Source organism: Cnephaeus nilssonii (genome assembly GCF_951640355.1).
Source record: "Cnephaeus nilssonii genome assembly, chromosome: 4".
NCBI lineage: Eukaryota > Metazoa > Chordata > Mammalia > Chiroptera > Vespertilionidae > Cnephaeus > Cnephaeus nilssonii.
The window spans coordinates 62,641,362-62,661,388 of NC_137075.1; the positions used below are offsets into that span (position 1 = coordinate 62,641,362).

General features: G+C 44.2%; 1 protein-coding gene across 1 annotated transcript in view; it reads left to right on the top strand.

The window, feature by feature from the left end:
- Nucleotides 1-20,027, top strand: part of TLN2 (talin 2) — a 410,048-nt gene that overhangs the window by 377,953 nt on the left and 12,068 nt on the right. The window contains 2 exon segments of the mRNA XM_079767908.1: nt 8,775-8,880; nt 9,782-9,906. Of these exon segments, the coding sequence (XP_079624034.1) occupies nt 8,775-8,880; nt 9,782-9,906 (231 nt within the window).

Consider the following 20,027-nt stretch of genomic DNA (forward strand, 5'->3'; position numbering starts at 1 on the left):
TTGATCCAGGAACCAAGAGGTCACCAGTTCAATTCCGGGTTAGGGCACATGCCTAGGTTGTGGGCTTGATCCCCTGTGGGAGGCGTGCAGGAGTCAGCCAATTGATGATGTTTCTCTCTCATTGATGTTTCTATCTCTCTATCCCTCTCTCTTCCTCTCTCTCTAAAAATATCAATAAAAACACTTAAAAAAAAAAAGGCAGTCCTTAGATTTTCAGGCACTTCGATTAACTTAAGGGACCTTTGTTGGAATTCTTCCTCTTCTATGTCAAGAAGAGACACTAAGGAACATAAAAGACTAGGTTTGGACTGGTCAGGAAATTCTAAAGGGAGGTTTCTATTGGAAACAACACGTTAGCCCTATTAATTTAGAAAGGAGGTCTCCCCCTACTGATTGGTGCTGGGTTACAGAGCAAAAAAAGGAATGTTTTTCAGTGAAAGGTCCCAGAGTCATTTGTACCTCGTTGAGGTAAAATTCTCTCTAAACTTTCTTAGATGTCCCCACTATGGAAACTTCCTTTTTACTCTGAGAATTTTGTTGTCCAGTGAGGGTGGGGTTTAAAGGAGAAAGCATAGCTCAAGTAATTTTAGTTTCCCCTTGGCTGTCCTAGGAAAGTAGAGTAAGTCCTCACTTAACTTTATCAGCAGGCTCTTGGAAACTGCAACTTTAAGCAAAAGGATTTAAAATGAAACCAATTGTACCATAGGCTAAGTTCGTGGTTGGCAAACTGCAGCTCGCAAGCCACATGCAGCTCTTTGGCCCCTTGAGTGTGGCTCTTCCACAAAATACCACGGCCTGGGTGAGTCTATTTTGAACAAGTGGCGTTAGAAGAAGTTTAAGTTTAAAAAATTTGGCTCTCAAAAGAAATGTCAATCGTTGTATTGTTGATATTTGGCTCTGTTGACTAATGAGTCTGCCGACCACTGGGCTAAGTGATATAAACAAGAGTTGAGTTCCTACGGTATATTTCTGGTTGCAGAAACATCATCACATTTCTAAATAAAGACCCAAAACACTTCTAATATTAAACATTGAAAGAAATGTGAGCTATACATACATTTAAGAAAGGTTAATAAAAACAGATCATTCTTTACCAACTTGTTTATTCCAGCTCAGGGTCACAGATGCCTAGAGCCTATCCCAGCAGCTCGGGGTGCAAGGCGGGAACCAACCCCAGACAAGACGCCCTTTCACTGTAGGGTCACTCACACCCACCCACACTCAGACTGGGACAGTGTAGATACCACAGTTCACCTAACGTGCACATCTCCGGGATGTGGGAGGAAACCGGAGCACCCGGAGAAACCCACGCAGACATAGGAAGAACATGCAAACTCCACACAAATAGAGTCCTTGGCTGGGAATTGATTTTTTTTTAATCAAGGTTATAACAAAACGACATTATTTGAGGACCTGCTGTATTGTTACTAGCTTACTGGAGAATGCCAGAGAGCCCCGTTAACTGTGCGAGGGCCCATACGGGGGAATCCTTGGGGGTTACTATGGGAGCATTTGAGTTAATGTTGGAAAGTTTGCATAAGGCCTTTGAGGACAATCTCTTTTCCAGTGTTCCCATTTATTACAATTGAGACATTGATTTCTTGGCCAGTGTTTGATCATGGGCCCCTAAAGGAGTGCAAATTCGAGAGGCCAACGTGTTATTTTGGTTCTCTGGCCTTAGAGCTGTTGGAGCCGTAAAGCGAATAGCTCCGTGATTTTCATTTCCCTTTTTGCTCCCGGGTCCTTTCAAAATGCTCAGTTAGGCCTGTGTCCTCCCATCCCATTTTCTGCCTTTTATGGATCCATAATCTCAGTGGATAAGCCATTTACAAGGAGGGCAGCTAGAGCAGGTTGGGTGACCCTGTTTATCATATGGAACCGGGAACGCCACAGAAGAGGGCTTCCAAGCAGCTTTAACGTCTGCCACAGACTCAGCTCTCTTTTGTCCGCATGTTTGAATAACAGACCAATCAGCATGGGCAGGGAGACTTAGGAATGGCTTGTGAAAGTTGTTGCTATTTTGCAAGTTCTTTCTGGTCAAAGATTTTGAATATCATCCTCAGGGGTTGCCACTTTGCTTCCTACATCCACTTTTTGGGCTTCACCAGGTCCTACCAATATGTACAGAAACAGATAAAGATCTGGTAGTTTTTTAAGAATTTAGAATTATTGGTGTCTATGGCCCTGGGCCACCAGCTCTATTATTATTCAATAGATTCATTTTCTGTTATGAATTCTTCCTTCCAGAGAAGCAGGATTCTTAAATCTTCTGTTGCAAACCTGGGTGGTGGATGTGTCTGTTAAAAACCTGCCACATAAGTTTCTTTTCATCTTTCTATGCAATTATTGCCATTGCAACCTGTAATTATGATAGAAATTTAAATGTCCTGTTTCTCCAGGGCTGGGTTGAGGTTTAGGGTGTGAAGGTAATTGGTGCTAAAATGAAATCATTACTAGGAAGAAAAGCTAAAGGACATCAAAACTTGTATGAAACATACAAAAAAATCATCTCATCTTTTGCAAGGATGTTGTTGCCTCTTGATGACACGTCCTGATGGTTCTTACTTCCAAGGAAACATGACTAAAATGGCATCGTGCACGTATTCGGGCTCATGTATTTATTTTTGTCTGTTTAAAAAGCTAGACATACTCTTTGGGGTTATTTTTCTAATAAAAATATAGGAAGAAAACAGCCTCCATTTCCAGAGAATTACCACAAACATAGGAAAATACAGGTTGCTAACAACAATTGTAGAGGCCCCGTGACAATGTTCTGTCACCTAAACGGTGGATATTGGTAGTTTTCTGGGAGCTGCTGCTAAAAGTGAGTTTGCATTTCACATCATTAGCCCCGAACTCCTTCTCCAAGCAGACTTCAAAGAAATACAGGCAAAGATGAGGCTGAGAGCAAGGGAGGTTGTTCCTCACGGAGAGGCCCTCGAGCCACAGCACTGCTGGGGCCAGTGCTGATGGACACCGACAGGAAATGAGGTAAGTGGAGAGGCACAAGCAGGGGAACCAGTGTCTATTTCTGAGGGAATTTTGAGGGACAGAACCAGGATAGGAAAGCCAAATTGCCAGTTTAGGGAAGACATCCGATTTTTGTTGAAATTATCTTTTAAGGTAGAAGAAAAGAATACTAAGATTATATTAGCTGTTTAAGGGTGGTGAATAAAAAGGCAATTAAAAACTAGAGATTTACATACACACAGACACCACCATCCTGCCCTCTTCATTCTCGTCTGTATGGGGAGACCACATATAATGAGATGATCACAGTATCGCCATTCTGAGAAGAAAGTCTACCTACATCAGAACTCTGACAGCCCTCCCCGGTCACTTGAAAATTTGAATTCTGTTTTAATTGATCAAAGAGCATTACTAAGATTCCTGAAGCAAGAACAGGTAGTTGTCTAATTTTTACAAAAGGGAAAAAAGGAAAGTAGAAGTTAAGGTTCGGGGAAAGTATCCAGCAATTTACAGAAATAAATTGATGTCACTTTTCAGGTGATACCAGGAGGTTCCAGGATCTTCCTTAGTGGGCCACCTTTCCTAAATTTGGTCACATAAATATGTCGGGACATTATGCTGCTTTAGCCTTGTTCAATTCAAATATCCTGGCGTCAAGAATTCCTAACTTTGTTTGCCTGGTTTGTATATTTTAGTTTTTCTATAGAAAAGGTTTAAAAAATACAGAAAGTCAGATCAACAGCCATGTGCCCACCATCTGTAATTAACTAATTTTGTTAATGTTTGTTTCATTTGGTTCAGAACTTTATTTTCTAAAGAAATCTATAAATAATAATGAATTTTATAGCCCTTATCAATCCCATTCTCTCCCCCACCCCCCGTCGTCCCCCCGCGCATATCGAGGTGCAAGTAACTCATGATTTTAACTTTTTTCACCTTTTGTGGATCTTGGGCCCCCTTGAACTGAAAACCCATTTTCTGCCTCCCCTACCCTTATCAAAGAAACATAAGCACACACACACACACACACACACACACACACACACACACACAAAAGGGCCCTTAAGCTGTTGAAAGGGTTCTCAGACCCAAACACCCAGCTGGATCCTTTTGGAATTGAGGCTCCAAATTGAAAACCCCTACTTGGGGAATCCTTTTCTTTGGAGAATCCTGTTAGCAATCAACAATAACAGGATCTGATCTGGGCAGCACCATCTCCTTGCTTCTCTGGGAGCTGCTTTATGAAGCAGCAGGCATGCCCATTTGAGCAGTGTCACATATAAAGTTTGTACTGCAGGTTTATAGGCAGCCACTTGGCCTCTACAGCAGTCACGGTTCAATATTGCTGCAAACCCACAATATGAGATCCTTGACATGGTTAAAATTACCCTTGCTTCCAGTAGCAGAACTTTAATTTGGTTCTGTCCGTTGCCTGCTATTAGAAATCATATCGATTTAATAGCAGAATAAAAATAGAACTCATTCCCTCCTGCCTTATCTCAGTAGGGTACTTTATCATATGACTGTTTCTTAGGGAGCCATGGTGTACACAGAAGTGGTTCTGTTTCTCCATCAAGGCTCTTTTAAAGACAGAAATCATTCACCACTCCACTTAGGTGATGTCAATCTCCCCACCACACCCTTAATTTTTTCCAGCTTTATTGAGGCATAACTAATATGCAATGAACGTTTAAAGTGTACAATTTTAGTATCAACATATAAATACATCTGTGAAAGCACCAAAACAATCAAAATAATTAATAGATCCATCACTACTCAAAATTTCCAGGCAACTACTGATCTGCTTTTGTTATTATAAATTTGTTTGCATTTTCTAGGCTTTTTAATAAGTAGAATCATATAGCATGTGCTCCTCTTTGGCCTCTTTCACTCAGCATCAGTATTTTCCTTTCCATCCATATTGTGTGTATCAATAAATTGTCGCCTTTTATTGATAAACTAGAGGCTTGATGCACGAAGATTCGTGCAAGAATGGGCCTTCCTTACCCTGGCTGCCAGCACCGCCTTCGCTCTGGCCGGAGCCGCCTTTCGACTCCAGCCCGGAGCCTCCTTTTCGCCTTCCCTCGCTGCCCAGAGGCCCTGAGCGACCAGGGGCGGGGCCCGCGTATGCAAATTAACCTGCCATCTTTGTTGGGTTAATTTGTATACTCACTCCTGATTGGCTGGTGGGCATCGCAAAGGTACGGTCAATTTGCATCTTACTCTTTTATTAGTGTAGATAGTATTCCATCATATGGATGTGCCATAATTTATTTACAAACGTGTTGATTGACATTTGGGTTGTATCTAGGTTTTAATTATCCTACCTAATAAAATGGTAATATGTAAATTACCATCACTCCGCTACGCCCACGATTGGGCCAGCGGGAGGTGCAGGGGGTGGGACTCGGGGTGGCCGGGGTAGCCGATTGGGCCAGCGGGACGCTGAACTCGCATCGCCAGCGGCGGCGCGAGCTCAGCGTCTGCGCCATGGCTGTGCTGCGGAACAGAAGGGGCCTCTGGGGCAGCGAGCTCACGTCCCGCCACGGACCATCAAAAGTGGGGGAGCTAGGTGCCTCTCTGCTCCAGCACCAGGTCTTTCAGAAGCCTCCGGAGGCTTCTGAAAGGCCTGGTACACCAGCGGACAGGCACCCAGCTCCCCCGCGATCGAAAGCGTAAGCGTGTAGGGGACCCTACACGTGCATGATTCAATCATGCACTGGGCCTCTAGTTACAAATAAAGCTGCTAAGAACATTCTATATTGTTAAAGAACAAAAATTCAACCAAGTAAATTTGAAGATCTAATCGGCTTTATTGAACAGTTCATGAATGGAGCAGAATCCCTCCTAGCAAATAGAAGGGAGCTCCAAACAGTTGTTCAGAACTAAAGGCTCTTTTATAGGCACACACTGGACAGGACAAGAAAGTTTCTGATTCTATTTATTTGGGTCCTCTCTCTTTGTTTTTTGATGAGTCCGGCTAAAGGTTCATCGATCTTATTTATCTTTTCAAAGAATCAGCTCTTGGTTTCATTGATTTTTTATATATATTTTTTAATCTCTGTCATTTATTTCTGTTCTTATGTTTATTCCTTTCTTCTACTTACTCTGGACTTTTCTTATTTTTTAAGTTATAGGGTTAGATAGTTTATTTTATTAATAATTTTTCTTGCTTTTTGAGGTAGACCTGTAGTGCTATGAACTTCACTCTCAAGACTGCTTTCACAGTATCTCATAGATTTTTGGTTGTTATGTGTTCATTTTTATTTTTTTCCAAGAAGCTTTTGATTTATTTCTTGATCTCGTTGGCAACCCACTCATTGTTTAATAACATGCTATTTAGCCTCCATGTGTTTGAATGTTTTTGAGTGTTTTTACTATAGTTGATTTCTAATTTCATGCCACTGTGATCCAAGAAGATACTTGATATGATTTTAGTCTTCTTGAACTTGTGAAGACTTGTTTTGTGTCCTAACTTGTGGTCTGTCTTTGAAAATGACCCATGTGCACTTGAGAAGAAGGTATATTCTGCAGCTTTGGGGTGAAATGTTCTATAAGAGTCAATTAAATATATCTGATCTTAGATATATTTTTATAGTCACTTAGATTCACTGTTTCTTTGTTGATTTTTTTGTCTGAAAGATCTATCCAATGAAATCAGTGGGGTATTAAAGTCCCCTACTATAACTGTATTGCTGTCGATCTCTCCCTTAAAGTCCTCTAGAAGTTTTTTTTATATATTTAGGTGCTCCTATATTGGGTGCATATATGTTTACCAGGTTATATCCTCTGGTTGAATCAATCCCTTTAGTATTATGTAGTGACCTTTATTGTCTCTTGTGATGGACTTCATTTTGAAGTCTATTTTGTCAGATATAAGTATTGCTACCCAGCTTTTTTTCATTCCCCTTTGCATGAAAATTTTTTGCCATCCCTTCACTCTCATCACGTGTGAATCTTTTGTTCTAAATTATATATTAAATTATATATCTCTATATAGTCTTATCACAACTCTATAATGAAAGAACCGTTATGATCACTTAATTGGTAAATAAAGTTTAGAGAGAGGATAAGTAATTGGACCAAGGTTGCACAGGCACGTTGACTCTGGAACCTACATGGCTGTGTTAGAAAGCAAAAAGCACTTAACCCTTCTCTCAACCTCTCCATGGTTCTAGTGTTGTTTCAGAACTGGTCTAGGAAGCCACCATATTAGGAATTATTCCAACAGTGTGTTGGTGTCTTTTTCACTCCTCCATTTATCTGTTCATTTCTTCACAAGTCTGTACTGAGTTCTTAATTTCTTCATAGTGATATGTGTCAACCCTAGGGTGAGAGAATGAGGATAACAGTAGCAAATATAAAATTTTAAAGATTATAAGAGGAAGGAGGGTGGGAATAGAGGCATGTGAGGTGTTCTTCTAAAATCTTTGACAAATCAGATTGAGTATGTAGCAATGTCTTCTAGGTGCTGGTATGTTTGAGCTGGTCAAAATACAACCCCATTAACTCCCCCAGCACCAGATTTTTATCATGTTTCTCCTGTGGTATAAAAGGGTTTGGCCAGGGTCCAAAAGGCATTTTTTCCAGACTCCTAAGAATGAGTATGATACCTGGCTGGATGAAAGAGGGAATGGGACCCCAAGAAGGGAATTAACATTCAGTGAACTCCTGTGGGGTCTCATTGTGCAAGGTACTGCCCATGTGTTACTACATTTGAACTTTATGGCAGCCCTGAGGGGCAGCGTTACCTCAGTGTTACAGATAAGAAAATGTGTTTTGAGGGGTTTAGTAATCCACCCAGTGTCGCAAACCAGTAGCAGGCAAAGCCAGGTTCAAACACAGGCCTATCCAATCCCCACACCCACACCTCGTCCCCTGCTCAGAGGCTCCGAATTGTCTAGAGAGAGAGTAGTTGTGCTTTTCGCCAGCATGTCTAAACATTTCTGAACCTGAAGATTACCACTGCACGCGGGAAGAGATGCAGAAAAGAATGTTGGAAGAGGAATTTTGAAGTTAGGAAGGACCAAGATGATGTAAGTCAGAATGTAAATCCCGGTGGAGGTCGGTGCGGAGTTCTCCTCCCATTTCTTAGTTCTTGCCATGAAGGAATTGGGGAAGAATTCAGCTGGGATGCCTTTTAAGTTGGATTGGGGTTGGAGTTTCAATATCTTTTTATAACACCGTGGCAGGGGGCAGGGGGGAAACAACACAAAAAAGCAAAACATTTTTGAAACCTGTGAACTAGTTCAGAAGAGGGAAGGTCTTCGTGACTTCCCAGCGAGGCTTGCAGTGAAAACGCTGGAAATGGACTGTTCCTTCGGAGCAGCCCTCCTGATCAGTTGGTTGCTGTGGCTCTCTTGGCGATTTCGTCCCCAAGATCCCACCTGAGTCACCCACTTCTCTTTCTGGTGCCACATTGGCTGTTTTGTCCCAAGTCCCAGCTGACCCATAGCCTCCGGCTTTTGTGTTCACTCAGAGTGTGCTTAGGTAGCACTGGGTAATTTTCAGGTGCATATATTTATCTTATGTACAAATAAAAGTACAGATGTAAGACCATGACGGTATCAATAAAAGGCAACTAAGGATTTTTGTCTCCCATATAATCTTAAGGAAGTATATCAGAAGGGACTTTAGAGAAACCCCTGGCTCCCAACTTTTCATTTTCCCCAAGATTCTGAAGTCACTTGGTGGCAAAGTAACAACCTGAAACCAGGATGTCCAGCTGTGTCCACCAGTGAGGCTGCTTCCTGTCACAATGGTTGCCGTCCTCCTCATGCACTTGGCTTGTTCTTCACCCACAGGTTCTTCAGAAACCAACCCCGGAGCTCAAGCACCAGCTGGCTGCTCTCTCCAAGCGAGTCGCTGGTGCCGTGACTGAGCTCATCCAGGCAGCAGAAGCCATGAAAGGTAGGTGGCATCCTCTCGTGTCCTTTCTGGGGCACCACTCCATGGCAGAGCTAGTACAGCGAGCCGAGCAGAGAAAACACACAGCCACACAGGCCTATGCAGTCAGAAGGAATACAGGGAAGTACTTTTCCTTAAAAAATCAAATGGAAACAGAGTTAGGTCTAAAAAGTAATATCCTCCTGAAGCAGATCTTTTCTCCAGTCTTTACATTAAGGACTTCTACTTCAATGGCATATCCATCTAGAACTGCCCACTTCTCTTTTAAGGGTCTGGCCACGCCCTAAAGGCTCCATCAAAAAAAAGGGGTGGGGGCCTGGCCACTTATTTTCATTTGTGTTTTCATTCATCAGAATATTTATTCTTATTTAAATAATACCCTTAATTTAGAAAACAGTGCAGTTTGGGTACTTTGTTGGCACACCCCTTCACGGTTCCATAGAAGCAATCAACTCACCAGGGAAAGGTTTTCTCTCCAGTTTCCCTTTGGTTTGAGGTGAGTGGCCATTCGTCAGAGGGCCCAGGAGAAGAGCGGAGTAAATCTCTTTGTGCTCAGCATAGTCTCGAGTCTCCTGAGGATGCCTGCGTACAGTCATGGCCCTAAGTTAGAAGTCAGAGTCATGTTCATGCTGGCCGTGTCCGTGAGATCTTGATTTTGAAACTGTCACTAATGAGACTGCCCTGTGGAAGGGCTGTACCCGCAGCTGGGTGAGAAAAGCAGGGTCGGGCAGGCATCCCTCTGCCCCCAGCTGATCTCTGAGAACGCGAGGATGCTTTCCTTAGGACAGTGTAGTGGGTAGGCTCCGGGAACTTCTCTGCATGAAAATCCAGATGTTGTTTGTAATTTAGCCACTGCCCTGAGGTCTGCAGCTACCCTGAATGACCCTCTTTGGACTGATTTTAGGAACAGAGTGGGTGGATCCAGAAGACCCAACCGTCATTGCAGAAACAGAATTACTGGGGGCTGCAGCATCCATTGAGGCTGCTGCTAAGAAGTTAGAGCAACTGAAGCCAAGAGCAAAGCCAAAAGTGAGTGTCCATGTGTGGCTGCTTGTCTGATGCCAGTAGGCCTCCAGGTGGATGGCTGTGCCATGAAGCTGGGAGTGCTGCAGGGAGCTTGTCTTGTTCCGAGTGGTTAGCCTAGCAAGCTGCACACCTGCTCTGCCTGCCCAGCAGCTTTTAACAGGGTCTGGAAAAAACCCAGTGGGTGAGTCTTTCAGGTTAACCAGCCAGAAAAATACCTTTGGGTGTCCAGAGGAGGAATCGGGCATTTACAATCTTGATTTAGTTCCTTTATGTATAAAGCAAGTGTTGGATTCTTATTACTGCGTGTGAGATTGTCACCCTCCAATTTTCTGGTTGCCGTGCCTTTCACACCGAGTCTCTCCTTTTCTTAAAATTAAAAGGGGGCCATGTGAATCTCAAAAGTGCACCCAATAATCGCCTTTTTCATTATATGCTGGGGACTGTGATCGGATGGTGTGTTTTCTCCAGCTATATTTGTCGTCTAGATAAATGTTTAGAAATTAAGATCATTAGTTTATGTTAAGAGAAACAGCGATTAAAGGAAAGAAAGGCTTTAAGTTTGGGCGGTAGGGAGGACAATTATTAAGTAAAAAGGATGGTGAGCTAGTGCTGTCCAGGGACAGAGCCCAACCCTGTTAAGAAGCTGTAACCTCCCACCAGCTCCCACCCCCCGTGGCTATCTTCACTGAGAAGATAGTAGAACCAGAGGAGGCCTATTTTTTTTTTATGGTCTATTCAACCAAGTCCTTTCTGGTACCTATAACCTCACCTCCCTTCCAAGGACCCAAATACATTCGGAAATAAAATCTAAATCTTCCCCTCAAAAAAAGTTGGATCCCTCAGTTTAGTAATGCCTAAAATTATACATTTTTCATAAGAGCAAAAGATGGAGTCTGGGCACTGGAATACACCAAATCGCTCAAAAGCAGTGCCTGGATCAATGCTGTGTGTAAAATACACGTGAGCATAGAGTGACTCCACTAAGCTGGGGAACATTCTTAAAACCATGGAATTCTTAGACCTGATCTCCTAATAGTGACTCTAGACTTGGTAAAGGCATTTAAGAAAATCTCTCGTTAAGATGTAGTGTAAGAGTTTTGGCGTCTGGTGTGGGGGTTAATAAGGGTTCTCTTCACTGGCCTCTGACCTGAGGGTCTTGGATTGTCTGAGATTGAGGTTTTTTTGTAACAAACTTGAGAGCTAAGCGTGGGCTCCTATACAAGCCACTCCATTTTCTGGCTATCTCTTTGTTCTGCTTTGTCAATCAAGCTAATCATGAATGGAAAATGGACTTTCAGCTTAAGAAGCAAGCAGCAACCATCGACTAACATTTAGAGGCTTCATGCTTAATTTGTCTTTCCTTTTTCTGACGTGATTTATTGCAGTGGCCTCTCTTGGAAGAGCTTTGGTCTGCTAGTGCTGAAGTCCTGTCAGCCGACACTCATTCTCCCCGAGGATGAGCCTGGTGCTGATTTCACATTAACGTCACCATATTCCAAGAGCTCCTGTTCCATCCATCCCACTCCCTCTGTCCTTTGCCGGGTCCCTCTGAGTTCTTGTCTGTCTCTGAACCTGGGTTTCCCTCTGCTGGCCATTTATTTACCTGATGACCCTTGATCTGAAAATCAAAGTTATTAAGAGTTCTTACAATATAGGATCATTATAACAAATTAGATCATTTAGGAACACAGTGCCCAACATACAAGAAGACTTAGTAAAACAGTAACTTATCACTGAAACTAGGTTCTGGGACTTGTATCTACTACTTCCTAGGAAAATGCTTGAAATAAAAATTATTCCATAGAACCATGAGCTGATGGCCTTAGCAAAAAGAACAAGAAAAAGGAAAGCAAACAAAAAGCTCACATTGATTGGGTGCCAGGCATGTGCCAGGCAATCTTCTAGGTACTGAACATGGATTAACTCACCTGGTCCTGGCAACAAGTCCACGAGGCAGCACGGTTCCCATCCCTGCTCCCCGGACACAGACTCAGAGGCAGGTTACCTGGCCAGCATCAGAGGGCCGTGGCTGTGCTGGGAGAGGGTGTGTGGGCTCTGGGTGGCAGTTCTAGTCCATACCAGCCCTCTGGGCCTGCCCAGTGTCAGAGGGGCTGGTGCAGGCCCAGGGGGAGGTTTTGGTTTGCCCATACTCTTTGACCTCTGGGAATCTGTCCTAAGGCGGAAATCCAGAGAGGAGGAACGTTCTGTGTGAGAGAGGGTTATTCTTTTTGCCCTGGTTTGTAGCATTGGGAGGGTAGATGTGCCCTGAATGTCTCCTTGAAGGAAACGTATGTGGCTATTAAGCTATTAAAAATATGGTTGATAGGACGGTAGCATAAGGAAGATGCTAATGGCATTATGCAAAGTAAACAAAGAAAAGAAACAGAATACAGAATATATGCTCATTATGGTTACAGCTCTGTAAAAATCACTTGCATGTGAAAGAGACAGGTGGGGAATGTACAAGCGCGGTGGAATTGGGGTGATGGGAGCATCTATGTTTTAAAAATAAGAGCACTTGAATTAGTGGCGGCTACTGAAGTGGGCATGCGGGCCCTTCCCAGGAATCCTTTGATTAAGGTTGGAGGTAACCTAACTGTTGATTTGAGTCCCTACATTTCATTATGGGGCAGCCTACTTTTTTAGGCTGCTCCCAGCGTCCTATGAGGAAAGGTGCTTGGAGCTTCTGGAGGGCTTTAGAATGACCTGAGTGTCCTCTGCCCATGACCAGAGCTCCCACCACGTGGCTCATATTCTCTATAAAACTGTTTGGGGGGAAAAAACACCATGGCTTTTGTGAGAATACCTTTCTATTTACTAGAATCATTCAATAAAGCCAATTAGATCATTAAAAAACACACACAGCTTTAGTGTCTGTCTAGAAGTGCTGTCTGCTTTGTGGTAATATCCACATGAAAGAAAATATCTTTCTTGCATTTATACAGGGACTTATTTCCCCAGTTAAAAAAAGAAAATCCCACTCTGACAGCCAAATCAACCGGTCTTTTGAGATTGATTACTTTTCTCCATCCCCTCTCATAGTCTGAAAAACAAGACTTAGGATTCTGTGAGTCAGCAGTTGCTGGGACATCCCTGACCCTTTACCTCCACACCCAGCACCCAGGCCCCAGGCGGGAGTAAGCACGCTTTCCTTCCCTAACTGGGCAGCGTTCACACTGCCGTGAGGAATAGTTTCGGGGACGGGCGATGTTTTTGTTTACATTGTTTTGCTCACCACATTCTCAGGTTGCCTGTGTTAAAACTTAGAATCCTCTGTGCTTTATGAAGATGATTCCCGGTTTATTCCCACTTTAGGCCCTTTAAAATGTAAGCATCTCTTTTTGCCTGGAATTTCCCAGACATGAATTGCACTATTGAATCCACCATTTGCTTGGGAAGACGGTATAAAGGCAAAATGGGAATGTCGGGAGCTCTGGTGCATGTGCCTCCGATACGCTAATGGCGCCGATTCCACCCTTGCAGACAGGCTGTGCTCCACAGAAGGTGACGGCGCTGCGGGGACCACCCTGCAGCCGTAGCCACAGTTCTCTGCCTTGTCTCGAGCTCAGTCAGACCTGGATGCCTTTTCTGCAGGCCTCTGTGTGATATGTTTGATATATTAGGTTGTTATTTAATCCAACTATATATCAAACATATTCCTACAGGGTCTTGCTCTGTCTCCGGGGGTTCCTAATACAGTGTTATGAGGCAACAGGAAAGAACGTGTTAAAATCACACGTAGACTTAGAAGACGGAGCGCTCATTCCATTCCATTATGTTATATTTCATTTCTTCTTGTAGCATTGGAAACCTGTATCAGTATTGCTAGATTATTTTTTATTAGAGAAACAAATCGTAACTGTTGATGTTTCCTAAGAGCTTGAGATGTCACGGGCAGCTTAGCTTTGTGCGGTGATGAGTTCTCAAGGGGCTCGCTCATTGGAAAAGTGGGAGGTTCCACGCTGTCTTTGTGACATGAAATAAAGGTCAGGATTGTAACCTCCAAGCACATCTAGGCTTATATTTCATTTTAGTCCATTTTTAACCCGATCGTCACTTTAGAAATTAGTAATTTCCATTATCAAGGTTTCAGCAAAAACTCAAGCACAAATGAACTCCCTGGAGCTCTTTCCTTCCCACCCGCAGTCTATATAAAGCAAATCGGCCATGCCAGCTGTCTGGATGGTGAGTCACTGGGCTTTGTGCAAACCTTGGTGACGACTAGCTGCATCTGATAAGGATAATGTGGTGTGGACTACACTCTGTCTGTTGAATTTCCTGTTATAGGTTGACTTGTCAGTAGAAATTGATAATATTTAGACTAAGCTGGCAATCAGAAAGTAATTCCATAGCCTAATTGGGTGCAACAGGAAGTTCAGGATTATGAAATATTTTTTCTGGCACACAACCCCCTTCTGTGGTTGTCTTTGACCTCCTCCTCCCTGAGGAGCCTGTGCAGTATGTGCGAGCGCGTGCTGATCTCTCAACAAAAGGCTGTGAGCACCGCTTCCTGGAAAGAGAACTAGCGCGCTAATAGCTCAGCTTTGGGGAGGAGAAAAGACGTGTTCCTTTAAAGAGCACCCGGGTGTATGTCTGTGTGCAACACCCTCACAGGTGGAGAGCCAGGGGTGAGCAGTGGGGCAGAAAGGCTCCTTGGGTCATGTCTAGGAGCCATCTCCACGTGGCTGGCGGTGAAGGTGTAGCGACAGCAGCAGAGAAGTGATGACCCAGGGAAGGACGTGCAGTGTTGGGGTCCTGGCTTCGGGAGTTAAAATGTAGAGCCCACCCCTGGAGTCCTCTCCCACTGAGAAGTGACCCATGAGTGGGTGTCAGCAGGAGCTCTTTCAGGCGGTTTTCAAGGTGCTGCCCAAGTCAATGCCAACTTCACCCTGCCTGCCAGGGGGCATCGTTTAGGGCAGTGGTCGGCAAACTGCGGCTCGCAAGCCACATGCGGCTCGCGAGCCACTGTTTGCCGCTCGGTTGACCAATGAGTTTGCTGACCACTGTCATATACTACCCTTTACCTCTTTGCACACAATATGCCACAATTGCCTAATCCTCTCAGCTTCCAACTACACGGTAACATTTAGTCTAGCAGTGGTCAGCAAACTCATTAGTCAACAGAGCCGCAGTTTGCCGACCACTGGTTTAGGGTTTTGAGTGCAGTTTAAGCTGTTTAACCAGGGAAAAGAGATAGCAAGTTATAATGAATAAAGAAAAAGACCATTTTAATAGGACCTTAAGATAAAGCCCATTTGTTACCATTGATGCAATTTCCTTGTTTCTTTTGGTAATTTTGCTATTGACCAGCATGCTATACTGATTAATTGGCTGAGTAGGAAAGGCAACCAGATGATCAGAGAGGAAAACAGAAGCAGATACGGTCATTTCTATATGGCTGAACTGTGGGCTCTGTGCTTATCTGCCACTGATTGGTTCAGGCCAGGAGATGGATAGGGTGTGAAAAGCAATGGTGTGCGGGGAACTCAGGCAGCACAGGTTCCCAGGTGACTCCCCGCCAGTAGAACCATAAGTCCTTGTCAGACCCTCCTCAGATACACAGAGGATTCATATCAAGGGGCTCACGATGTAACAAACGTATCTGATTAATCTTTGAAAGAATTGTCACCTTTTCTTTATCCATGCTTTCTATTTAGACATTCAAGTGCCCTTTTTCTGAGAGTACGTGACAAAATCCTTAAGAGTTTTTCCATCAAACAGAAATTGCAATTATAGAGTCATTTCAGTGGCATTACTTTTCACTTAAAAAAAAATTAAACCAGTGGATACTATGGGAAAACCACTCCCAAGATACTAGTGGTGTAAGCTTTTCCAATGGATATGGCATGAATGTGCATTTATTCTACATCTGGATGCACAGGTGACCCCTCCCCAGGTCACAGGCATCACCATTTGTCAGTGCTCTCTCTCCATTGCCCACTTTGTCTGTTGACGGGTTCCCGGGAGCTTTCCCTGAGCCAGGCAGCCTTGAGGGCTGGAGGATCAAGGCCCTGTATCCAGATAAGAGCTTTTCTCAGTTCCAGCTGTTCTAAGAGGTTTTCCCTTTATTAGACCTACTAGAGGCCCAATGCACAAAATTCGTGCAAGAGTAGGCCTTCCTTCCCCCGGCTGCCGGCACCGCCTTCCCTTTGGCACCTGGGACCTGGGCTTCCTTCCTGCCGCCGGCAGGCAACCAGGACCCGGGCAGCCCTGGCTTTGTCCGGAAGGTCGTCCAGAATGATGTCTGGTCTAATTAGCATATTACGCTTTTATTATTATAGATCAGAGTGGTGGTCCTAAAGACAACCCACCCACAGGTCCTCCCAGAGGGAAGATAATCTGGCTCTGATGCAGCTGAGTCTTTCGATACAGGCTAAGGTCTCCCCCAAGGCACCTCTCAATGCCACACCAGAAGCAATATGTTAGCAGCCAGACTCACTACAAACAAAGGAGAAACGTGGCTGCCTCTTCCACTCAGCTTCCAACTGGCAGGAAATGCCTCGGTCACGTTGCAGGACTACTTGGCATTGGTTACTTGGTGTTGGATTCCTTTTTTCCCTCAAGGACATTTGAATTATATTAAAAATGTTCATACTTATAAATATATATATATATATATATATATATATATACATATATATATATATATCCAAAGAATTTTTTTTTTCATTTCTGACATGATATGACCTTGTTTTTAATAGCAAGCATTCTGCAAGGCTTTCAGTAACACAGAACAAAGCATGATTCCTGACTGGAAAGACAGTGCCATGAGGTGTATCTGGTGTTGTGGCCAGTTGTGAGAAAAGGGAGGGAGGCAGGAATCGGGGCAGTGACCCTTTGGCCGTATCTTATGGGTGACTTCAGCTCCTTCACCTCAAGTTCATTGAGGGCAGGGGGGCAGGGATGTGATTCTCAAAGAGAAGGGAAAGAAAGGAAACGCTCTTCCTCTGCCCTGCACGTGCCCAGGGACCCGTCAGGGAGGTCAGGGCAGAGGGGGTGGTTGGGAGGGGGGGGGTAAAGATACTGCAGGAAGGAGGCAGGGCTCCTCCGTGGAGGAGGCCAATGGAGAGGAAGGAAGAGAAAGAGTATTTCCTGCTTATTTTAATCAGTGCCTCCTAAGAGGGATTTACTTTGGGACCACAGCATGTCTAAGCTAAAGTTACCAAGTTGTAGCTTGTTCGTCAAGTTACAAACAGAAAACTGATCAGTACCAGAGGAGGGTGGCGAAGTCCCCAAAGTCACGGTCAGAACGTGCAGATCAGAAGCTAAAACCTGAAGCAGTACCGTCAGTATCATGTATCATGTGTCACTCAACCCTTCATTTATCTTTGATTTGTGTTTTTTATTTATAGTTCTTTTTGGTTTTAATCAGAAAAAGCCAGTAGAACTGTTATTATGAGTGGAAAACAGCATTCTGAAAGGGGAAACAGACTAGCTTAGGTCAAAGTCTGAATAAAAACCAACCAATTTATTTTTATTTTATTTTTATTTATTGTTGACAGTATTACAGATGTCCCCCATTTCCTCCCCTTTGCCCCTTCCAGAATAAAACAATTCTAAGACCACAAAAACATATGTAGTAGTAGAAATAATAATGAAATTAATTGCTAGTGGTTAATGATCATTTACTATGAGTCAGTTATGCTCTATGTATATTAATAATTTACTTATAACAACCCTTATCAGATAGGTAGGAGGGAAGGGGATTGAGGAAATGAATGAATTGCTGCAAAGACTGTGTTCTCAGAATCCTTGAAAGGCAAAAAACACTATAAAAATGAAGAAAAGCCTCCCATTTTCTGTCCCCTTTCCACCCTTCTTTCCCCTCTCCTACCCCGGTGGAACCTCCAGCTCCCTAAACTTTAGACCAATCAGAGTAAAACTCTCAAAGTTCTCCAAGTGCCGGGAGTAGGCAGCAAGGGAGCTAGCCCAACGTGTGGTCTTTCCCAAGAAGGAGCTTACCTACCAGGCCTCTAACTTTCTAAAGGGGAAGCTCTGCATAAGATCACCAAACAGGAAAGATACCAGCAAAAGGCTGCTTAAACCATTCTCGAAGCTACCAAAAAACCAAGGTGAGGAGAAATCATCCTCGACTAGCCTGCTAGACAGTTTAGGAAAGACAGTTGTTAGAGTTCAGATTGTCTAATCTCAGAGGGAAGGGGGGTGAGGGGGAGATCAACCAAAGACCTTGTATGCATGTATATGCATAACCCATGGACACGGACAATAGAGTGTTGAAGGCCTGGGATGGGGGTGGGAGGGTAGAAGGAGTCAATAGGGGGAAGAGGGAGACATTAATAATTTCAACAGTAACGATTTTTTTTTAAAAAAAGAGCTTGTGGTGACCTGGCCAATTCCCTTTTCGAGTGGAGGGGAGCAGGGGAAAGAACGTGGTACAAAGGAGGAGAGAATAGATTCAGTATCCAGGCTGCAGCTAACACCTTCATGAAGCAGAATAGAGTCTGTTTGCACGTGTTATTTTGCCCAGCGCTGTTTTATTAAGAGAGCCTCTTAGTAAAATGCGGAAAGTGCCACTGTTTCCACTGTATGTGCATGACTGAGTGTCACCAACTATGAAAGGTAGGTGAAGGATGCAGCAGGGCGTACAGTTAACAACCCACAGCCTTAAACAGGGCAGGCGCCTGTGCATCCAAGTGTGTGCCTTCATCCCCCAGGAATCAGGAGCGGACAGTTACTGGTGTGGATGCTTACTCGGTGCCTTCTCCTTCTCTAACCATGTAAACCGACCTCAGGCTGAACTCTAGAACTCGGGAGACTCATTTTGAATGAATACATTTATTCACCAAGCGTTTATTTGTCACACAGGTTTCTCTGTCTGACTTTGTGCTTGGGATACATAAGTTGAATAAAACACAGCCCGTGCCCTGGAGGAGATCACAGGCTGGTAGGATTCCGTTCGCTGGTCTCTATTTTTCCTTCACCCAGGCCAGCATTTCCCACAGCGTTGCCCGGACACCTCCATTAGACACCCAGGTTCCGGGGCCCCACCCCGACCTACTGAAACATACTCTGCCTCTTTAACCAGCTCCTCCGGTGATTCTGCGAGAGCTGTCCACTTAGCCCATTTAATGACAACGTGTCCTTAACTCATCGTCTTCGCTTGATGCTTTAAAGAAATATTAATAACTGTATGTATAGGATTACTTATACTCTTCAAAAGATGATTTTAATGATCTTACTGGCTCCAGTGGTTGGGAGGAAGGACGCAGGAGTGAAGATTTCACTCCGTCTTGTAAACCGAGGGACAGATTTGGGAAGCATTGGTCAGATCAGTAAAATATCTCCGCTAAAGAGGATCTTAAGAGACCAACCAGCTGAGCTCTGGTGAGTAGAAGAGAATGAGGTTCAGTGAGAGGAACCCGCCCGCCCAGTCTCCAGATCCTTCCCGTAGGTCCCCTTATAGCCGCTCCTCCTTGCCGTTCTTATTCTCCCCAACCCCCCAGTTCTGTTAATAGATCCTGCACTTTAATTGTGATCCTTTTATTTAGGAAAGTCCTTTGAAGACCAAGCCAATTCCATTTCTCTCCTTTTTCACAGTGTGGTTAGCAATGTGTGTCCTTCTCTCTTCTTTGGCCGCCCTCACCGCCCCTCTCCCAGGTTCCCTCTTCTGTGCTGGTGGGAGCTGACGCTGAGGGGAGGGCTGGCTGGGGTGCGTGGCTTTGCACCACGCCTCCTTGGCGTGGGAGAGCCCAGGCTCTCTGAGGCTGGAGGTTGGGTGGTCTGAGGAAGCTGCAGGTGTTGATGTCTGTTTGCAGCAGGGAAGGTGGGGTGGGGGTTCGTGTTCACGATAAACCTGGCCTGCAGAAAGGTGTGGGTCTAGCAGGCAGGCGGCAGGTCTCATCCTGGGACTCCGCCCAAATGGCAGCAGCTAAATGTTCGCCCTCCATCCCCGTTGCCATCCCAGTCAGCTTTATGAAGCCTTTCTTGGGAAACTCTCTAGTTCCTCCTAATCAGAGCAAATGTCATGTGGAAATGAGGCTTTCTGCTGTGTCCATTTGAAAGCATGGAGGTGTTACAGAAAGAAAAAGAAAAATCCATCAAAGGCCATTACAGCAGTTGCCATTCTAAGAAAAACCAGCGGGTGTCAAAAATATTTCAAAGTT